The 21,088-nt window shown below is 40.2% G+C and overlaps 1 protein-coding gene across 1 annotated transcript in view; it reads right to left on the bottom strand.

The window, feature by feature from the left end:
• The window catches only part of ndufb9 (NADH:ubiquinone oxidoreductase subunit B9), a 39,684-nt gene that overhangs the window by 4,857 nt on the left and 13,739 nt on the right, over positions 1–21,088 (bottom strand). Inside the window, exons 2-3 of the mRNA XM_079894860.1 lie at positions 14,161–14,353; positions 9,113–9,226 (exon numbers count right to left, since the gene is read on the bottom strand). Coding sequence (XP_079750986.1) covers positions 9,113–9,226; positions 14,161–14,353 — 307 coding nt within the window. The remainder of the gene's footprint in view (positions 1–9,112; positions 9,227–14,160; positions 14,354–21,088) is intronic.

The raw sequence follows: 21,088 nt of genomic DNA, 5'->3' as shown, positions 1-21,088 counted from the left end.
CAAAAGTCAAAAGAAGAATAGCGATGGGATGGAAGTGAATGAGGGGGTTTTGTGATATTAGAAATGAGGGAGAAAAGAGCCTTGGAATTGCCTTCATTGGAGCTGATTAACCGGGAGTAGTAGGTGGATTTGGCTTTGGAGATGGAGTCTTTGTATTGGAGGATGTGAGTTGTGTACATGTCTTTGTGTATGGTGAGTCCAGTTTTCCTGTGGAGTCTTTCCAGCCGGCGGCCTAATGCTTTTTGTTTTCTGAGGGTGGGAGTAAACCAGGGTGCTGTGTTAGTGAAGGTGACAGATCGAGTTTTGAGTCAGTGATGCGCGGGTTGATCCAAAATGAGCAGGTGCCTGCGGTCACCCGTGGTCACCCGCGGTTACGAGTCATCCAAAAATATTTTTAATGATATTCGGGTCGCGGTCGGTCGGGTCGTTTGAAATAAAGATGCCAATTAAACCTTTGTAATTTTTTTAGTACTAGACACAATTTTCTATGAAATACATAGGCCTACACTTTATTGGCTGAATAACTGGCGCGAAGATGACGCACGAGCTCAGTCTGCAGGTAGAGATGGAGGCGGCAAGAGAAAAGGTGAAGACTGAGGAGTGGAAGCTCCGCAAATACACAAATAGAAAGAGCAAAGTGTGGGAGACATTTGCCGAAATAATGAAAGATGATGACCAAAGTGCTGGCTTTGTCATGTGTAGGCTACTTCTTGCGATGCTATTTACACATTTGATAACCACAAAACTGGCACGACCAACCAGGCATGGCGCCAGGATTCCAGTTTTGGATGGGCCAGACCAATTGTGGGTGGGCCTTAAAGGTGCCCTAGAATGTGAAATTGAATTTATCTTGGCATAGTTAAATAACAAGAGTTCAGTACATGGACATGACATACAGTGAGTCTCAAACACCATAGTTTTCTCCTTCTTATTTAAATCTCATTTTTGAAAAACACCCCTGAAAAACAGGCGAATCTCCACATAACACCGACTGTGACGCAACAGTCGGGATCATTAATATGTACGCCTCTAAAAATTTGCATATGCCAGCCCATGCTCAGTGCCAGGCGAAACTGCGCAGCCGAATCATCAGAAGTTCTGCAGCTGAAGAAACAAGCAGGAGGAGGATCATAGGGAAAATGGCAGATCTATCTATAATCTATCTATAATCTGATACCGCTACAGTTTAATTCGAAGTTGTTAGTTGCTCTGTCCATTTCACCACGGACTGTTTTTCTAACCTGGAACAATATCAAGCAGCCAGGCTTCTCTCGGCGTCTCAAACGGACGAAGGGGGCGATTTCAACTAACGTTATATTCCCGCAAGCGGTAAGTAGTGATTTTATTAACGATAATTTACACTGTGTTATCTAGATCCAGCGCGATATTGTTTTTTCCTCGAGAGACATCGTGGCTTGCAAACGAGCGAACGAAGCATGGCACTTGCTCAGTGTTTGGATGTACAAATGAACACAAAAATATTTTTTTAGCTCCTTCATCCGAGCCTCTGGAGAACCAGTGGGTTATGTGAATTTCTGATGTGTAATTGTTCAAGTTCAGACAGATAATCTTTCTCTCAAAGTCGTTCAACACTGTTTATGCATCAGTAAATCGCGTTGCAGTGATAAGATCTTCATTCACGCGATCAATAGGCTGTCATCTGCTCAATGCTCATCATTGCAACCTTTTATGTGATGGGAATAGATCTAAATACTTAAACTTCTCACGATTCGTTTATCTCGATAGCTGTAATAGTAAAAACGTATAAAAGCTGTAATAGTAAAAGTTTTCCAGATAGCTCTACATGTAATGCCAGATATTTAATATGCAAGCATGTCAGCCAATCACAGCAGTGGGCAACAACACTGAAGTCTCACAGCAGACACGCCCCTTCAAACAGAGTGTTCAAATCAAAGGAGGAAATCAGGCTTGGAAATATGCCTTTTATTTCTAAATTATAACAAATTTTGATCTAAAAAACATACTAACATTATAAGGGCACCCCAGGAAACATTATAAAATAATAAAATAAACCATTCTACGGCACCTTTAAATTAAAAACGTAAAAAATAAATAAAAAAAACCGTTATCCAATCACTGCTTCACCTAATAAAAAAATATTGACTAATATAGCCTACTGTTATATTATCTGTGCGTATACATAATATAGATTTTAATAGCTTGATGCTCTTTAAATATTTTGTTGCATTGTTAATAGTAAATCTGCGATCGTTCTCCATGGTTCTGACCAAAGAAGAGCGCTTTGGAATCTCCATTACGCATCATACCTGGGCTGCATTTTCCGATAACATTGTCTCTTAGCGCGCTACGAAGACCCTTAAGGTATAACTTAACTAAAGGTATACTACCACTAAAGGTATATCATTGCTAGGCGTCTTCAGGGCTATCATCCACTCGTGAGGCAGAGGCGCTGAGAGGCAGAGGCGCTGACGCCCTCCTAGCAACGGCGCTGTTTTTGGTAAAACATGATTTTGACGACTTCATTAAGTTTTGTTTTATAGAAAACTCTTTTTAAAAGATTTTCGTTTTGTATAAATTGTATCATAATTTTGATCAATGTTTTATCAATCAATTGCCCGTATTTAATAAATAAGAAGAAAATATATAGCAGACAATGAAATAAGGCGCCGGCACGATCACTTGCATTGCACGTGAACTGGAGGGCGCCGAAACTCAGCTTGTGCCTCACAGATTTGAGAAATATAGGCTATATATTACAGAAAGCTTGACGTGTCTACTTTTAAACTAAAATATTCAAACCAAAATAAATAGGCTACTCTCTGATTATGTAATCCATATGAAATGTGCATTTCTCTCTGGCGTTCATGGCGAGTCCCCAATCTCCGCATCGTCAACTTCATCTTTGCAGCGACACAGAAAACACCAGTTTATTACTAAACAATTAAATGTCTCCTTGCTAATTTAGACACATTCATAATCATTACTTTAACCGGTTCTTTGTGGCAAGCTTTATGCGTGCGGTCATAACGCTTATTATCCTGTAGGCTATAGCCTATTTAAGTAATTAAATTAATATAAAGGGGCGATTTGTCCACAAATGGCTTAAATGAACAACTACTAGTCGACTAGAAAAAAAATTGGTCGGAGGCAGCCCTTATTCCACATATTTTCGAACCAGCAGGCCATCTGGGTTGGGCGAGCGACCGTGAGCGGAGCGGAATATTCAGAAATGCGCTCTCCGCTCACGAGCTCTGATCGGAACAATCCCGAACCACTGTCTGCTGAACTTGCGCAGAAACATCAAAATAGACATAGCCAGCTTTTTAAAATTGTTTTTAAAACTAAACATTTAGACTATTTTAGTACACATTATGAGCTTATTGACGATTTTTTATAATTCTTGACAAAATTAGAATATATTAAAGGGGTCATATAATGGTACATGCACTTTTACAAGCTGATTGTACTGAAATGCGTGTTGGCAGTGCCTGTACACAACCATCATAAAATTATAAAAAAAATAAAAAATAAAAATAAAAATAAATATATAAAAATCCATCCAGTGTTTTTAAAAAAAAAATCTTCTTATATGTTTCCTCCCATCTCAAATCAAGCTGGTGTCGATTTTGTGACGTCACAAAATCGACACCCCTCCCACGATGGTTGATTGACAGGAGCGTTTCAACACAGCCCCGCCCTCGCTCGTGAGCGAGCTGTCAATCATAGCCTGCGCCGACCGGCACGTTCATTGTTGATAGCTGGAGCACTGAGTAGAATGGCGTCTAAGCGATTGTGGTGTTCTGTTCTTGGGTGTAATAACGAACACAGCATCATGTTGATGTTCCTAAATCCGAACCGCTGAAGACGCAGTGGCTGAGTTTGTTTTCGAAGGGTATATATTCCCCACGATCAACGTCAATGCTGTCATGTTTGCGCGAATCATTTCACACACCAGACTGCTTTACAAACGAGGGTCAGTATAAAGCTGGTTTTGCTAAGAAGCTGCTCCTGAAAAAAGGATCGGTACCAACTATTCGTGTTCCTGCTGCACCTCCAGAAGAAGAAGTGAGTGTAACGTGTTATTGACCTTTATATTAATCTTTGCAAATCGCTTGCTGCACGCTTCACGATGAATGCGGCTGTTTACACTCAGGGTACATTACGGCATGTTTTCTATGTATGACGTTCGCGATATAATTCATAATCCCACGTTTATAATGAACAACGTGTAATGGTTTTTGTGTTATTGTGTTAGAAACGGTGTACGCACAGAACAGAGGGGCGGGGCCAGCAAAGCTCATTATCATTTAAAGACACATGCACTTAAACGGCGTGCTGAAAACAGAGCTGTTTTTGACCAGGTGAAATGAGTGTTTTCTTACAATACTAATGAGAATTTTTAATTAAAGTATATTACAAACTTTTAATTTAGACCCTAAAGAATCATATTAGCTTGTATAAAAATGACATTATATGACCCCTTTAAGTTATATTAAGACGCTACGATGAGCATTTACTACTTTTAAAAAATGCGGGTCAGGAAGCGGGTCGGGTACAATATTTTCTTTTGCTTTTTTTGCGGTCCGAGTTGCGGGCGGGTTAGTTGAAAACGTCGGTCGGGTGCGGTTTGTTTATACATTGACCCGCGCATCACTGTTTTGAGTGGAGCCAGAGTGTTGAGAATGTTTTGGAGGTGTGTGTTGTAATGTGTGAGAAACTCATCTGTTGTAGAAAGGCTATCTGCACTGGGAAGGTTATTGATATGAGTTATGAGATTGTCCAGGTTGATGTCCTTGACTTTACGGAAATGAATAGTACGTGGTGGGTTGGATTTACTGAAAGACAGATTGAGATTAAATGAAAGAAGCAGATGATCAGTATAAGGGAGGTGGTCAGTTTTGCAGTCCGTAGGTGTTATTCCTGAGCAGCAGATTAAGTCCAGAATATGTCCTTTATTGTGTGTGGGAAAGTTGACAAACTGTTGAAATCCAAGGCTATCGATACATGAGGTAAAATCTTTAGTGAAAGTGTGATTGAAGTTGTCCATGTGGATATTGAAATCTCCCAGTAGTATGACATTAGATGAAAGTGTAGCCAGATGAGACAGAAATGCAGAAAAGTCAGAGATGAAATCCTTGTTTGGTTTTGGTGGTCTATAGAGAGTCGCAATAACAGTGGGAGTAGGTCCAGAGAGCTGACAGACAGTGGCCTCAAAGGAGAGGCAGGCAGGCAAAGACACTGTTCATCCACCTCTATACTGCATTTAATTTAACAGTGAAAGTGCATGGGTAATACATATGTGACAGTTAAAAGTGAGTACATCTCTGGTTTTCTAGGAGCCACTGTTTTCAGTGAGTTTTGAAGGTATTGAATGTGGGACACTCTCTTATTGGGAGGGGCAAGCTATTCCACAGTTTACCGCCTAACTCCAGAGTTTACCACCTATAGACGCGTCTATATTGTCTTAATGCATGGCGAGGAGGAGAGTTTGAGTGGCCAAAGACTCTCCAAGGATCACAGATGGAGAACTGCAGAGTTTACTGGAGTCTTGGTGGTCAGAAACCCTAAAAACTATCAAACAACCCCTACATCACCACATGTTGTTTAGGAGGGTTTCAAGAAAAATCCTCCTCGCTCCTCCAAAACTAAAATCCAGCATATTCATTTGTCAGACACGACTGTATCTTCAAAAGGGACCGGATTCTGTGGTCAGATGAAAGAAAAAAGAGCTTTTTGGCAGCAAACCCACCAGATGAGTTTGGAGCAAACAGGGATGAAGAGTACCCAGTGCCTACGGTTAAATACACTGCTGGATCTTATATGTTGTGGGCCTATTTTTTTGCTGGAGGTCCAGGGGCCTCATATATAACCGTTGCGTACGCACAAAACAGGCCCTGAAAGAGGCGTACGCCACTTCCGACGCATAAGTTGTGATTTATAAAAACAAACTTGACGGGAAAATGTGCGCACCTGCACGCAAACTGTGACCCATGCGTACGAACGTTTTGGAGATGGAGCAGTTTGGCGACACCGATGGTGAGCTGGAGTTAAGTGTCTTTTTGGTCACTTTTAGACAGAAAATCTAAAGAAAATTAAACATCTACAGAAAGATAATACAAATATAATTTCACTCACCAAGCCTGTCACTTGAAGCAAATATCCATCCCTTCTTAAATGTCCGCGCCAGCGAGCGAGTTGGGCCGTTTAGTGAAACTGACGCAAATAACAGTTTAAATAAATAAAATAATGATTTAAACTATGTTTTACTTCTGATATAAACATTTAGATTAAATATGCCATTCAAATTAATGGAGTTAAACACTTGAACATGAAATCATTACTGAGAAGTTACAACATTTTTTATATTCAATCAATAGAAATATTTGTTGTGGATGCGATGTTTTTGAACACTTTTCCTCTGGCGTGCTGTGCTTTAATGTTTTAACCACAGAGAGAATCGCTTATCATGATAATATTGTCTGAGAAAATAGTTTTGTGCAAATAATGCCCAAGTCCTATCTCCATTAAAAATATAAACCAATTAAAAATACAATTCGGCAAGTGGAAAAGATTGAGAAAAACTTTCTCTGAAATGTATTTTATACACTATTTGATTTATGTATTCAAAAACAAGGCAAGGATAGACAACTACATGATTTTTATTAATGTAATGTGTCTTGTACCGTTAAACGTTATCACCTGGATGAATAATCATATGCAAATGATATGCAGATGAGGATCTGCATAGTAAAACTAGGCGTTGTAAGCTCCATATATGGTTATTTCGGGTGGAGACGCATGTGCGCACAATCTTCCTCTGACTGGGATTTATAAAGTGAATTCTGCGCAGGTTCTGGCGTACGAACGGTTTTATAAGTCTGAATATTTTTTGGCGCACGCCATTTTTGCAAATACCAACAGATAAAAAATCTAAACCTGTCTGCCTCTGCTAGAAATCTTATAATGGGCCGTGGTTGGATCTTCCATCAGGACAACGGTCCAAAACAAACATCAAAATCAACACACAAATGGGTCACTGAGCACAAAAGTAAGCTTCTGCCAGGACCATCTCGGCTTCATGACCTGGGGCCTCATTTATAAAACTTTGCGTAGGATTTGCGTCAGAAGTGGCGTACGGATGAAACATAGGACGTGCGTACGCACAGAAATATTCGGATTTATAAAACCGTGCGCACGCACATCCTACGCTGTCTTCCCTTAATAAATCACAATCAATTCTAAATGTAGCGCAGCTTTTGCGGCTTCATGTCACGCCCATAGTTGCCCATAAATAGTCCGTGAAACGCCCACAAGTTAATATTCATCGATTGCGAAATCATGGCAAACACAGAGAGGAAAACCAAGAAACGTAACTTCACTCACGCCATTACACATTGTGATGGCATCATGGCATTTTATTACAATCTGACAAGCAATCATTTGATTGCATCTGACAAGCTACAGATGTGTTATGAGGATGAATTGCACAACATGCCAATATTATTGTAGAACATATTTCACTTTTCTTTTTGCAAATATGTGTTAATTTGCATTTCTGTTGTAATCTTCGTTTGATTTTGTTTGTTTCACACTGCAGATCGATCAAACGGGTGTTCGTGTAGGCTGTTAATGGTAAGACTTGCTTTGTGAAGTCTTCATGTTATTTATGAGAGGCAGTATTGCCATTTCTTTTACACAACGGTCTACAGTTTCACACACTTTCACGTGTTTCTTCCATCTTCTCATTTCACCCGTTTTTGTGCGTACGCCTGGGTCAGAGTTTGCGTGAAGGACCGCACATTTTCCCGTCAAGTTTGCTTTTTATAAATACCAATTATTGCGTAGAGAGCGGCGTACGCCTTCTTTTGTGCGTACGCAACGTTTATAAAGGAGGCCCCAGAACCCTGTAGAAGAGGAGTGTGCTGAACTGAGAAGCACCCGCAACATGGATCTGGGAATCTGCAGGATCTGGAGAGATTCTGTATGGAGGAATGATCTCTGGTCAGGTGTTCTCCAAACTCATCAGGCATTATAGGAGAAGACTCAGAGCTGGTATCTTGGCAAAAGAAGGTTGCAAAAAGTATTTAATAACAGGGAGCCAATAATTGTTCCCAACACGTTTTGGAGAAAAGCATTTATTTCATAATTTCTTTCAATTCTTTTACTTCAATGAAAAGCTCAATTTTTTAATGAAAGTTCAAAAAGGATAAACAATGCAATGCATTTCTTACAGCCATCTTTGATCATATTTACCAGGGGTGCCAATAATTCTGACCAGCACTGTACAGTATAGCTGTTCGTAGTGTTTGTTTTTCTCGTTTTTTCCTCCTGTTTAATTTTTTCCCCCAAAAATCAATAAAGACAGTGTTTTAAAACTTTTTTTTTTAATTATAAATATCGCAATTGCCATAAAAAATAAATGAAAAAAAGACATCAGTCAACCACTATTCTAAAGCCGACAGTTCAGACGGTCTTGTTAACCCGGTTAACTTGCGTTGCTGAGTTAAAGGTTTGCATGTAGAGATCAATAATACATTTTTCCTATATATTGTCTCAGATATTGATTTTAATAAAGAGCACCACCTGGTGGGGGTTTCAGGATGTGCACACATGTGGAGGGAGACGACAGTGTTCACAGACACCATAACTTGAGTTTCTTTATTTCATAAACTATTTGACGATCAATCGAATCGGTCCCAAAGACACTAAAAGAGCCTTGGACAAGTGCATGTTGGGAAAAGTAGTACTAAAGAAGTAAATGGGGCTCATCCACTGCTTGATTACCAACATTCTTCAAAATCTCATCTTCTGTGTTCAGCAGAAGAAAGAAACTCAAACAGGGTTGGAGCAACTGGATGTAAATGATAACAGATGTTTCATTTGTGGGTGAACTGTCCCTTTAAGAATGTGCATGTAAAAGTCCGTGTCGTGTTGGTTTTGTCTTTGCTTATGAGGGATTGCTTTAAAATAATGTTGTGAATGGATAAATCATTTATACTAACTGCAATATTTCACAAAAAAAAACTTGTTTTAAATTCTGATATGTTGACTTTAAGGACATATAGATGTTAGTGATGAAGTGGCGAAGGTGTAAAGCATGTGGTGTGATGATGTGTGTAAGGAGAAGCACCTCTCGATCCCAGCTCTGAGCCCGAAGCTTCTTCCACTGCTCCCTCTTAGCAAAGTAATCCGGATACATGGCTTTCTCCGACGGGTGCCAGTGATCCAGACACCACTCAGGGACCTGGAGGAGAACAGGGAATCAATGACAGCAAGAACGAGTTGAGCAGTTCATCAGCTCCTCCCAACCCACGCTCAGCAGATCGGGTCCACTTCATGCCCACACACTGAAGATGCCAAACCGGGAACAGAGCTTTAATACGTCTCAAACAGTGAACATTAAATCATGTACATCTATTCTAGTAGACCCCGTAAACATAATCATAAACCTGTAAATGAGCATAATTGGGCCCTTTAAGAAGGTTCTACATCTATGATTTACTCTCTCGCTGTGTCTCAGTTTGCCTACCTATACTACGCCCTACAAGTATAAACTCTTTTTGTGAAGAAAAAGTAGATACTTTTGAGTGTGTAGTAGAAGAGTAGACAAGCTTTGGGAAACACTATCACATCATACAACTGCGTCTTTAACAGTTGCTCTCTGTCGCACCCTGACACACAACCTGGCATGTGTAACAGTAAACTGGCATGTGTACAGTCTGCCTTTCTGGTAGGATTAAAGTTGGTATTAAATGCAAAGTCAACTCTGACTGAACGGTGTAATTGTTTTTAACTAGGTACCCTTTAAATTATATGTTTGTATTTACCTAAGTTAAACAATGTCTTGTTTGTACATATACATTTGTACATGTATAGTTTATGTATAGAGCTTTGTTGTGTAGTATGTAATTTTTTGTCCTGTCTTTTTTGTTTTTCTTTGCAACTTTCTTGGCCGCTATCTTGGCCAGGACTCCCTGGGAGAAGAGTTACTGTAACTCAATGGGACTTTTCCTGGTTAAATAAAGGTTAAATAAATAACAAAATAAAAAAACCAGTAAACTGGCATGTGTAACGGCAAACTGGCATGTGTAACGGCAAACTGGCATGTGTAACGGCAAACTGGCATGTGTAACAGTAAACTGGCATGTGTAACAGCAAACTGGCATGTGTAACAGTAAACTGGCATGTGTAACAGCAAACTGGCATGTGTAACAGCAAACTGGCATGTAACAGTAAACTGGCATGTGTACTGGCATGTGTAACAGTAAACTGGCATGTGTAACAGTAAACTGGCATGTAACAGTAAACTGGCATGTGTAACAGTAAACTGGCATGTGTAACAGTAAACTGGCATGTGTACTGGCATGTGTAACAGTAAACTGGCATGTGTAACAGCAAACTGGCATGTGTACTGGCATGTGTAACAGTAAACTGGCATGTGTAACAGTAAACTGGCATGTGTAACAGCAAACTGGCATGTGTACTGGCATGTGTAACAGTAAACTGGCATGTGTAACAGTAAACTGGCATGTAACAGTAAACTGGCATGTAACAGTAAACTGGCATGTAACAGTAAACTGGCATGTGTAACAGTAAACTGGCATGTGTAACAGCAAACTGGCATGTGTAACAGCAAACTGGCATGTGTAACAGCAAACTGGCATGTAACAGTAAACTGGCATGTGTAACAGTAAACTGGCATGTGTACTGGCATGTGTAACAGTAAACTGGCATGTGTAACAGCAAACTGGCATGTAACAGCAAACTGGCAAGTAACAGTAAACTGGCATGTGTAACAGTAAACTGGCATGTGTAACAGTAAACTGGCATGTGTAACAGCAAACTGGCATGTGTACTAGTATGTGTAACAGTAAACTGGCATGTAACAGTAAACTGGCATGTGCAACAGTAAACTGGCATGTGTAACAGTAAACTGGCATGTGTAACAGCAAACTGGCATGTGTACTGGCATGTGTAACAGTAAACTGGCATGTAACAGTAAACTGGCATGTAACAGTAAACTGGCATGTGTAACAGTAAACTGGCATGTGTAACAGTAAACTGGCATGTGTACTGGCATGTGTAACAGTAAACTGGCATGTGTAACAGTAAACTGGCATGTGTACTGGCATGTGTAACAGTAAACTGGCATGTGTAACAGTAAACTGGCATGTAACAGTAAACTGGCATGTGTAACAGTAAACTGGCATGTGTAACAGTAAACTGGCATGTGTACTGGCATGTGTAACAGTAAACTGGCATGTGTAACAGTAAACTGGCATGTGTAACTGGCATGTGTAACAGCAAACTGGCATGTGTAACAGTAAACTGGCATGTGTAACAGTAAACTGGCATGTGTAACTGGCATGTGTAACAGCAAAATGGCATGTGTAACAGCAAACTGGCATGTGTAACAGTAAACTGGCATGTAACAGTAAACTGGCATGTAACAGTAAACTGGCATGTGTAACAGTAAACTGGCATGTGTAACAGTAAACTGGCATGTGTACTGGCATGTGTAACAGTAAACTGGCATGTGTAACAGTAAACTGGCATGTGTAACTGGCATGTGTAACAGCAAACTGGCATGTGTAACAGTAAACTGGCATGTGTAACAGTAAACTGGCATGTGTAACTGGCATGTGTAACAGCAAAATGGCATGTGTAACAGTAAACTGGCATGTGTAACAGTAAACTGGCATGTGTACTGGCATGTGTAACAGTAAACTGGCATGTGTAACAGCAAACTGGCATGTGTAACTGGCATGTGTAACAGCAAACTGGCATGTGTAACAGTAAACTGGCATGTGTAACAGTAAACTGGCATGTGTAACAGCAAACTGGCATGTAACAGTAAACTGGCATGTAACAGTAAACTGGCATGTGTAACAGTAAACTGGCATGTGTACTGGCATGTGTAACAGCAAACTGGCATGTGTAACAGCAAACTGGCATGTAACAGTAAACTGGCATGTAACAGCAAACTGGCATGTAACGGTAAACTGGCATGTAACAGTAAACTGGCATGTAACAGTAAACTGGCATGTGTAAAAGTAAACTGGCATGTGTAACAGCAAACTGGCATGTGTAACAGCAAACTGGCATGTGTAACAGTAAACTGGCATGTGTAACAGCAAACTGGCATGTGTAACGGTAAACTGGCATGTAAATCATCGGAGAGAAATGCAGAAGCTCGTTGATCTGCAGTCGCGGGTCTTTCAAGCAGAGACTCTCCTCATATTAATGTATAATAATGCCAGGGATCTACACTGCGACCAAAATGGTTGCATATGCGACCTTTTGAAATGCCATTGCAACCCTAATTTTTAATGGGTCGCAAATGTATCACTGATTATTTTTGTACCTATGTTTTAGGCAATATGCTATGATTTACTATGAGCATTTATTAAAACAGAAATGTGTATTTTAAGAATACGTTTTATAACGTGCTCTGAGCATTCTACACATCAAGTTGGCTTCAGCCCCGCGACCGTTACTTAGATTAAAACGTACCATTGTATCAGTGCTGTGCAAGCTCTCTCTCTCTAATACGGACGCGCGCGCACACAGAGAGAGAAGATAATTGTAAAATGAAAATTGACAGGCTATAGTTAAAATTTTGTTCTTGCTTGTTTTTTTTTCTGTCAAAATGTCAGAAAGCATTCTGTATTATCCATCCGTGTTTTTAAAATTCGTTAAATGACGGACGTTTTACTGTTAACACAGCCCTCATATGTCGGATTCGTCTAACTTATACTTGATATTATTTTTAGAATAAGTGATTCGTTATGCTATTATTGGACTCCTGTCTATTCATTGTCAACTGTTTTCTATAAATATGTTTGTATTGGCTAACATTTATTCAGCTAATGCGTGTCCTGTTTAAAATGTGCAGTGTTCAAACGCAAAGACAGCACGTCACAAACAGAAGCCCGTTTCCCTGTGCTATTTAGTATCATATTTGGATATTGGAATAATAAATTAAGTAGCCTATCTTAATTGTACACAATGTTCCTGTTTTTTTTTTTTTTTTACTGTTTTCTAGGGGTTTCTTAATTTTTGACAAGTTGACCAGCACACATTATATGCAATGCAATGCAATATAATGCATGTGTGTCCTATGTGTGACACATTTTGCACACAGGTAAAGGTGCCCAATATCAGTCATTTCTAAAGTAAAAAAAAAAAATCTCTTTATTTGATTATCAGTAAATTTGCTTTCTATACAGAGATATCGACATTGGTAAATATCGGTATCGGCCATAACAGCAATATTAATATCGGTTATCGGTATCGGCCACAATTTTCACATCGGTGCATCACTACTTAAGAGTTCAGGAGTCTGCCCATCTGTGCCAACCATAGCATGTTGAAATCCATTTTGCACTTTATTGTGTATGGTATTTTCTATTGCAGTAAATCTATCCCAACCAATGTTAAAGAAAACAAAAACAAGAAGGCATGTGGTTTAAAAGATGGCAAGTAAAATAAAAAGCACATCTGTATGCAATACAGTTTCATTATTGTTCATTATTATCCAGAGCGGCTTACTATAAACAATTTGTGCGACCAAATCATGTTTTGCGCCAGTAACTGAAAAAGTTAGTAGCGCAAGTGCCACCAGTGGAAAAGGTTAGTGTAGTTCCCTGAATGCATTTAAAGCTAATGGCCAATCAGATCTTTATAAAAGTCCACATTGTTATTGCAGATGAAATATAAAACGGATGAACATTAAGTCGGGATACATGTTGGTGTATCCTCCTGTGTTGATTTACAGATCTGATGAAATGGTAAGCAACCCAAACCCATGCTCAGAGATGTGGTACCAGTGCATGTGCATCAGCGTTGACTGAACGCAGCCGCTCTGAGACACACGTGGTCTACACACACACACACACACACACGATAACAGCGCACGTATATTACACATGCAGGACATATATTAAATGGTTTTAATACACTGTGCAGTCTAATAATGCGGTTCATGGACTCTCGTCGATGGAGCGCGCCACTTCCCGTATTTTGCCGGTTACTCGACACAAGTACACTGCGATCGGGGATTTCTAAAACTCGAGTACTTGCAGGACATTAGTCTCGCACTGGTAATTAGACCAGCACACATTCCTCTACACAGCAAACCCTGCAGTGCTCGTAGCGAAGCGTCTGCGCGATCCCCACCTTGTAGCACTCGTAGCGCTCGTAGGACGTGCCTCCGGGCGAGTCGGGGAACAGGTAGGGCTGCGGGTGCTGGCTGCTCCAGAACTCCTCTTCTCCGGCCTTCAGCATCAGCGTGGCCTTCACCAGGTCCTTCTCATGCTTGTTCTCGTCGAAGCGCGCTCGCAGCAGACACGCGTAGAACCGGTATTTATCCCTGGAAGAGAACAGAAACTGATGATGTTTAGATTGTACACAAAACATTCTCTGTATTTTCCCGTTCATCTCCTGTGCTGGTCATCTCTGACCGTGAAGACCATGAGTGGGACTTCTTTACCAGCACTTAAACCTCTCAAATCATGCCCTCAACTCTTTTGTGTGTTCATATACAAAGTGCCATAAAAGTTAAATTATATAAATGTATATGATTATATCAATAATTATCTGTCCATGGGGTAAGAAAAGTAATCTTGTTTCTGTTTGAATTAGGATTATTTTTCTCACCCCACGGACAGATCATTTAGCTTGTTTTAAAGGAACACTTCGTCTTTTTGGGACTTTAGCTTATTCACCGTATCCCCAAAGTTAGATAAGTCCATACATACCTTTTTCATCTCCGTGCGTGCTGTAACTCTGTCTGACGCTCCCACCGCTAGCCTAGCTTAGCACAAAGACTGGATGTAAATGGCTACAGCTAGCATACTAATCCCAATAAGTGACAAAATAACGCCAACATTTTCCTATTTACATGTTGTGATTTGTATAGTCACAGTGTGTACAAATAACAAGGTCATATGAGACACAGCCATTTTTTAAACGTTTAAATACTGGGAACTATTTTCTCAGAAGGCGAAGCACTGCTACTTGGGCAGAGTGATTAGCACAGCACCCGAGAAGCGCCGTTCCGTCAACAAAACCAACGTGACTAACTAGCTAGTAGCGAATGTGATTCGTGATCATGGCTGACTTTGAGGAATTGTAAGAGGATTTTTATTTGGTATCAAACCAAGATCCAGAACCATATCGTTTAGAGCCAGAATACACAGACGAGGAGTTACAAACTTTGGAAGCTGATAGACAAGATGCCGAACAGACTGAGGTCGAGGGGAGAATCAGAACGGGAATAGCCTACTATTTCACAAACAAGGTCACTGTTTCTCAAAAATGAAAACTGCCCTCCCTTCCTCCAATTCATTAGCAAGTCGAAGGCTACAGTCCTGAAAGTTAGCTTTAGCGCCGCTTATTTGTTACTGGAGCGATAGAGCGCGTTTGTGACAACACAATACTAACATTACAGGGGATCCATGGAGCCCGGGAACAACTGTAATGGAGGAGAAACTGATAATCGCTGTTGCTGGGTTTCCTATCATTTATGATATGACGTTATTTTCATACAGGGACCAGTTACAAAAGAGAGAGAGCCCCGGCCGCGCGCGCACTTACCTTCACCGTTACAACACGTCTTGCTCTCTCTCCCTCGCGCATATAATCAAAATATTTGTTTTCCCGACCAAATGTGACCAAAACGGTTATAAAAATGCTGTCATTATAAAAGGTTTCTAGTGTCAATATATTGCTTGTTTTTTTCTGTTTACATTTCATGGTGTGACACAGACTTCAGAGCGGCCAAAGCGTCAACAAGCTTCCCCGTACTTTTTGACAAGCGTCCTTGACAGGGCGGCCAGAGCTTCTTTGCAGCTCAAGTCGGCGGCGATGTGAACGTACAGTAATAGTAGTGAGCACCCTATTCATGTAATAGTGTCACTAAGGTTACATTACATCTAGCTAATGGCACTGTAACAGTAGGCTAGTCATCTAAACACATAACAGAACACTTACCGCAGCCGCAGGTGATCCACTTTGTCCTGTCTTTACTATCGATGGGATGGCCGTATCCTTCAGCACACGTTTCATGGTCCGTGTGGCAAATTCCATTTTTTCAAAATAGTCGTCCTCAGTGAAATGTTCTGAGCAAACGCGATAGTCCTTGATGATGTCTACAGGTGTGTTTGGATCTATATCCAGAGCAAGTAGCCATTGATTCATCAGGTCAGCGTTTTTGGTTGGAAGTCTATGAAACATCATGGTATTACCTGGTCTCCCCTGTTTATTGTCGTAGCTCTTTACAATGCAGCGAACACCCATGATTGTAAACTATACATTTATTATCTAGTAATTGCTGACTCTATTACTCCAACTCTGAGCGAACTCTCTGCTCCTCACCACGGCGCTTCTCGGGTGCTGTGCTAATCACTCCGCCCAAGTAGCAGTGCTTCGCCTTCTGAGAAAATAGTTCTCAGTATTTAATAGGGATGCAACGGTACACGGTAAAATCCCGGACCGTTCGGTCAGCCCTGCACGGTACAATCTACCCTCGTGTCCCGCGGGACTTCGGTTTTGCCATTGAGTTCGCGCTGATCCTTTTAGTTTTTGCTTTAGGCGCCGTTCACATATCGCGCCTAAAAACGCGTAGAAAACGCTAGGCGCGCCGCGTTCTCCTTTTTCCAAAGCGCTAGGGCGGTTGCGCTCCGGAGGCGTCTGTCGTTGCTAAAGCAACCATCAGCTGCGCTCTGTTTGGTTCTTGTCACGTGACCTACGGTGCGCTTGCGGCGTTCTGAAAAGTTGAGAATTTTCTGCTGGGGACATCGTTAGTGCCAACCGGTCTCGCCTTGCACCAGACTGTGTTGATAGACTCATCTTTTTGCACAAGAATGTCTCAATAGTGGATGAGTAAATAACATTGCACTTTGTATCCTGAATGCAGTGTTTTTATATTATTTTGCTCTGCTTTTTTTTATTCAAAGCACAAGCTAATTTATGTCTGTTAAAGGTAAAAGTGCACTTTTTCTTTCACATTGATCACTTCATATACCAGTTATCAAGGTTTGGAATTGGGATCCACTTGAATATTTTGAAGTGTGTTTGTTTACATTTTGTATTTCATATAAGTGATAGTTGAAGAGGTTGTATTACTTAGTGTTGTTCAGTACAGACTAGAGTGTTAATTTATTCCATACATTGATGTTCTTCCTACTGTGACATTCTGTTTATGCTCATAAGAAAAATAAAACATATTTTTGGGATGAAATAGCAGTCTCTTTCTGCACAAAACATGTACCGAGACCGTGGCCCAAAAACCGAGGTACGGACCGTACCGTGGGCTATCTGTACCGTTGCACCCCTAGTATTTAAACGTTTAAAAAATGGCTGTGTCTCATATGACCTTGTTATTTGTACACACTGTGACTATACAAATCACAACATGTAAATAGGAAAATGTTGGCGTTATTTTGTCACTTATTGGGATTAGTATGCTAGCTGTAGCCATTTACATCCAGTCTTTGTGCTAAGCTAGGCTAGCGGTGGGAGCGTCAGACAGAGTTACAGCACGCACGGAGATGAAAAAGGTATGTATGGACTTATCTAACTCTGGGGGATACAGTGAATAAGCTAAAGTCCCAAAAAGTCGAAGTGTTCCTTTAAGCAAAAACTCACTTAATTTTGATTAATTCCTCTGGAAAACAAGACATAATATCTTATCTAATTTTACTTATCTAGTAAATGCATCTTGATTTAAGAATTTTTAGATGTTTGGACTGGAAACCAGACAGAAATACTATGTAAGAAAGGCATGTTTTGCAGTGTAGGTGTCCCAAAACAACAGACCTATTCTTCTGTCACTCCCTCAGTTACCACACACATCTCACTCGCAACTCACCCGATAAAGAATATTAACGTAGCTATCCTAACTAGGGCTGGGTAAAAAAATATTGATTTCTCGATTTAAATCGATTCTCATTTTTATGAACCGATATCGCTTCTTAAATCCCAAGAGTCGATTAGTCATCCTGTTCTCAGTTGACGAATGAATGGAACATTGTAGCGCATCCCATCCGATAAATCGCAATAATCTTTGTGCTTTGTTACTATTGATATGAAACAAAGTCTCAGATTTCAAATTACGTCCATTTTCTTACGAAATTCAAAAACAAATGCCGTTTTGGATCGCTGTGGCGTGAGATCGCTCTGGCTCAGCTCTAGAGAAGCACGTGATCTTCTCTTCCGCCGCAACATTTGCTAAGAATTATGGATCTTGTCGTCAACGTCAAGCCGACCGATCTAATAATGTTTATGGATGACTGAATACATCGATGCTTTTATCGTGACTGTGATATGAAGCCGGTCGGGATTTGCTAAGAGACAGCTATCAGCTCCACACGCGACGCGAGTCCCGCGGATATAAAAGAATATGGACATTTCATTCTACCGAACTACACGTGCAGAATTACAACTCACAGGTCAGTTTATTAGACAAATTAAACTTGTAAGGTAACGAAGCGCTGTTTCACCTGGTCCAACATTACACTATCACACTAAACTGCATCTGAATGTGTTGAAATGTATGTGTTAGTTTGTCTGTATGAGACTAGCAGTGAGCTAGATCAACATTAGAATAACATACAGATCATATTCTAACATTTTATCATTGTTGAACTAACGTTATATAACATTGATTAGTTTTATGTAAATGTGCTCACCTGTTTAATAAAGTACATGTAGGAGCGGTCGAAGTCTCGGACGTGGAGCTCTCGTTTATATGCTGTCTATGGGAGCTCTCGGCATCTCGAAAACACCGCGCTGATATTGATTCTCGTTTTAGTTCTCATTTTTTATCCAAAGTCTGCTTGCCATGGTCCATAATGTTTGAACGAAGCAACAACAGCGTGCAGATAGACATTACGAACTCCACAGTTGTCTGCGTCTGTCGCCTTGGTTACTATCAGAGGGCTCTGGTTGCTATGGCAGCACGAGCGGAAACCAGGGACACGTGGATATGACGCCACTGACTGCGACAAAACGGAAATAAAGAAACGGGACGTTTCTCGAATTAAATTACAAATTTCTCCTGGTTTGAAAGTTGTTGGAAACAGTCGGGATAATGTAAGTACACAACTAAAAAAAAATATATATATAACAGATTTAGTGATTTTTGCTATTTTTAAAGCAAAAAAGGTACATATTGTGCCTTTATTATATGCACCATATTACATATTCATTATAATTTTTAATGTTCTTCAATAGGCTATTTAATGCATGTTTGAATAAATTTGGAAAGTTTTTTATGACAGCCACCATTTAAATGTTTATATAATTTCATAGAACTTTATTATTATAAAAATACATAAGTGTAATTTAAGTGTTTGTATACAAATCAGTTAATTTTTACCTTCAATATTACAGTAGGCTAATGAAGCCTATAGGCTACCACTGACTCCCATAGTTTACAATAGCTAATAGTTAAGAGATTTGTTTTCCTTGAGAAAATATGCAATGTATTGTACCTGATATCCAAAATAATCAATATTGAATCGAATCGTAATCGAAATCGAATCGAATTGTGAAATTTGTGTCAATACCCAGCCCTAATCCTAACCTTATTTCAACTAGACCTTCCTCAATATTAGCTGACCTACTTTATTGAAGCCGTTCGTCAGAGACTGTGGAAGTGATCAGAACTCGTCTGTGTACTGAGTGAAAGAGAATGTAGCCTACAGTATGTTAAACGCCTTAAACGTAGAAAAGGTCTGTTTGTGATTAGCCTATTTATAACTACCTAATAGTGTGGTCAAGGAACCGAAATTTCAGTATTCGGTACCAATACCAGTGCAAATCCACGGTTCTCGGTACCAATTTCACAGTTCGTACCGCTTTCTCCTTTCCACTAGCGCTAGCTCTCCCGCGGCGTCTGCCGATGCTATGCAGCCATGAACAGAGGCGCGCCTGGAAAAACTAGCGGCCGCGTCGCTTCTATTATGAGTGTGCTAGCCGCGCGCCTACATTTGCAATATCGAATTTGCACGCGCAAAAAACACGCTGTGAATGGCCGCTGATGGCAGCGTGACATTAGCCTAATCGAAAATATTTCCATATGAGGCTCTTTCCTCCTCTAGTCAACGGGTTCAGAGCCGCCGCATTAGCAGCGGCGCCGGCCGCCGTCAGTGTTTCAGGTGTATAAGAGAATGTCGTGATATTACTGATCATGTGAAGATTTGCGTCACACACATAACAGCAGACTATACTTCTGTCTCTTTTTACTATAAAACTGTGAACTCTGCCGGTATTCAGAGTCAGACAGTCTCAGGCATACAGAGACCGATTAGGGCTACGGTCTACATTCGCATACGCAGGCGAAGTTAGTTTGACATTTCTAATGGTAAACACAGCCATGTTGAAGAATGCAGTGATGTGTGTCAGTTAGGGCTGCACGATTCTTGCTAAAATGTGAATCACGATTTTTCTCCATGGGAATTGAGATCACGATTCTCTTACACGATTCTCATTTTTTCAACCAATATTTATTGCACTCAAGTACAAAAAAAACAACAACAAAAAAAAACTAATGACATTCAGTATAATAAAGTGCAGGAGTAACAAAAATAGTCTCTTTTCTTTATTTTAGACCCCTTAAAGTGAATAATTTTAAAGCTTTATGTTGTTGAACATAAGAGAACATTAACATATACAATAATAGCCTAAATAAAAATAACTAAATAGACCCTGTGCTTTTTGCTCCAATTGGCACAGAATGTACATAGTACTTGCATCTACTGTGTTTACGGGAATACTCGACTTGGCGTTTTGAAATATTTCTGTGTTTATTTGGCCGTTTAGACGCGCAACCGGAGACAAAGACTGCTTGTCCGTGTTGCGCTCGGAGCGCGCACAGCTTCCTGTCAGTATAATTCAGTTCTCTTTCGTGACTTATCGCGCTTTTAATATTTATTTTCGATATAAAGCACATTCTGCTCTTTTCTTTCTCTTTCATCCATGATTTGTTATTAATAACTTTAAACAGAATCATCAACTGAAATCTGCGCGGATTATCAAAAATACGACACATTATAGGACATAAAATTGTCTCTGCGCAAAAGTGTAAGTAAAAGGACAGCAA

The sequence above is a fragment of the Squalius cephalus genome (genome assembly GCF_949319135.1).
Source record: "Squalius cephalus genome assembly, chromosome: 15".
Taxonomy (NCBI): domain Eukaryota; kingdom Metazoa; phylum Chordata; class Actinopteri; order Cypriniformes; family Leuciscidae; genus Squalius; species Squalius cephalus.
This window is presented reverse-complemented; position numbering and strand designations above follow the sequence as displayed.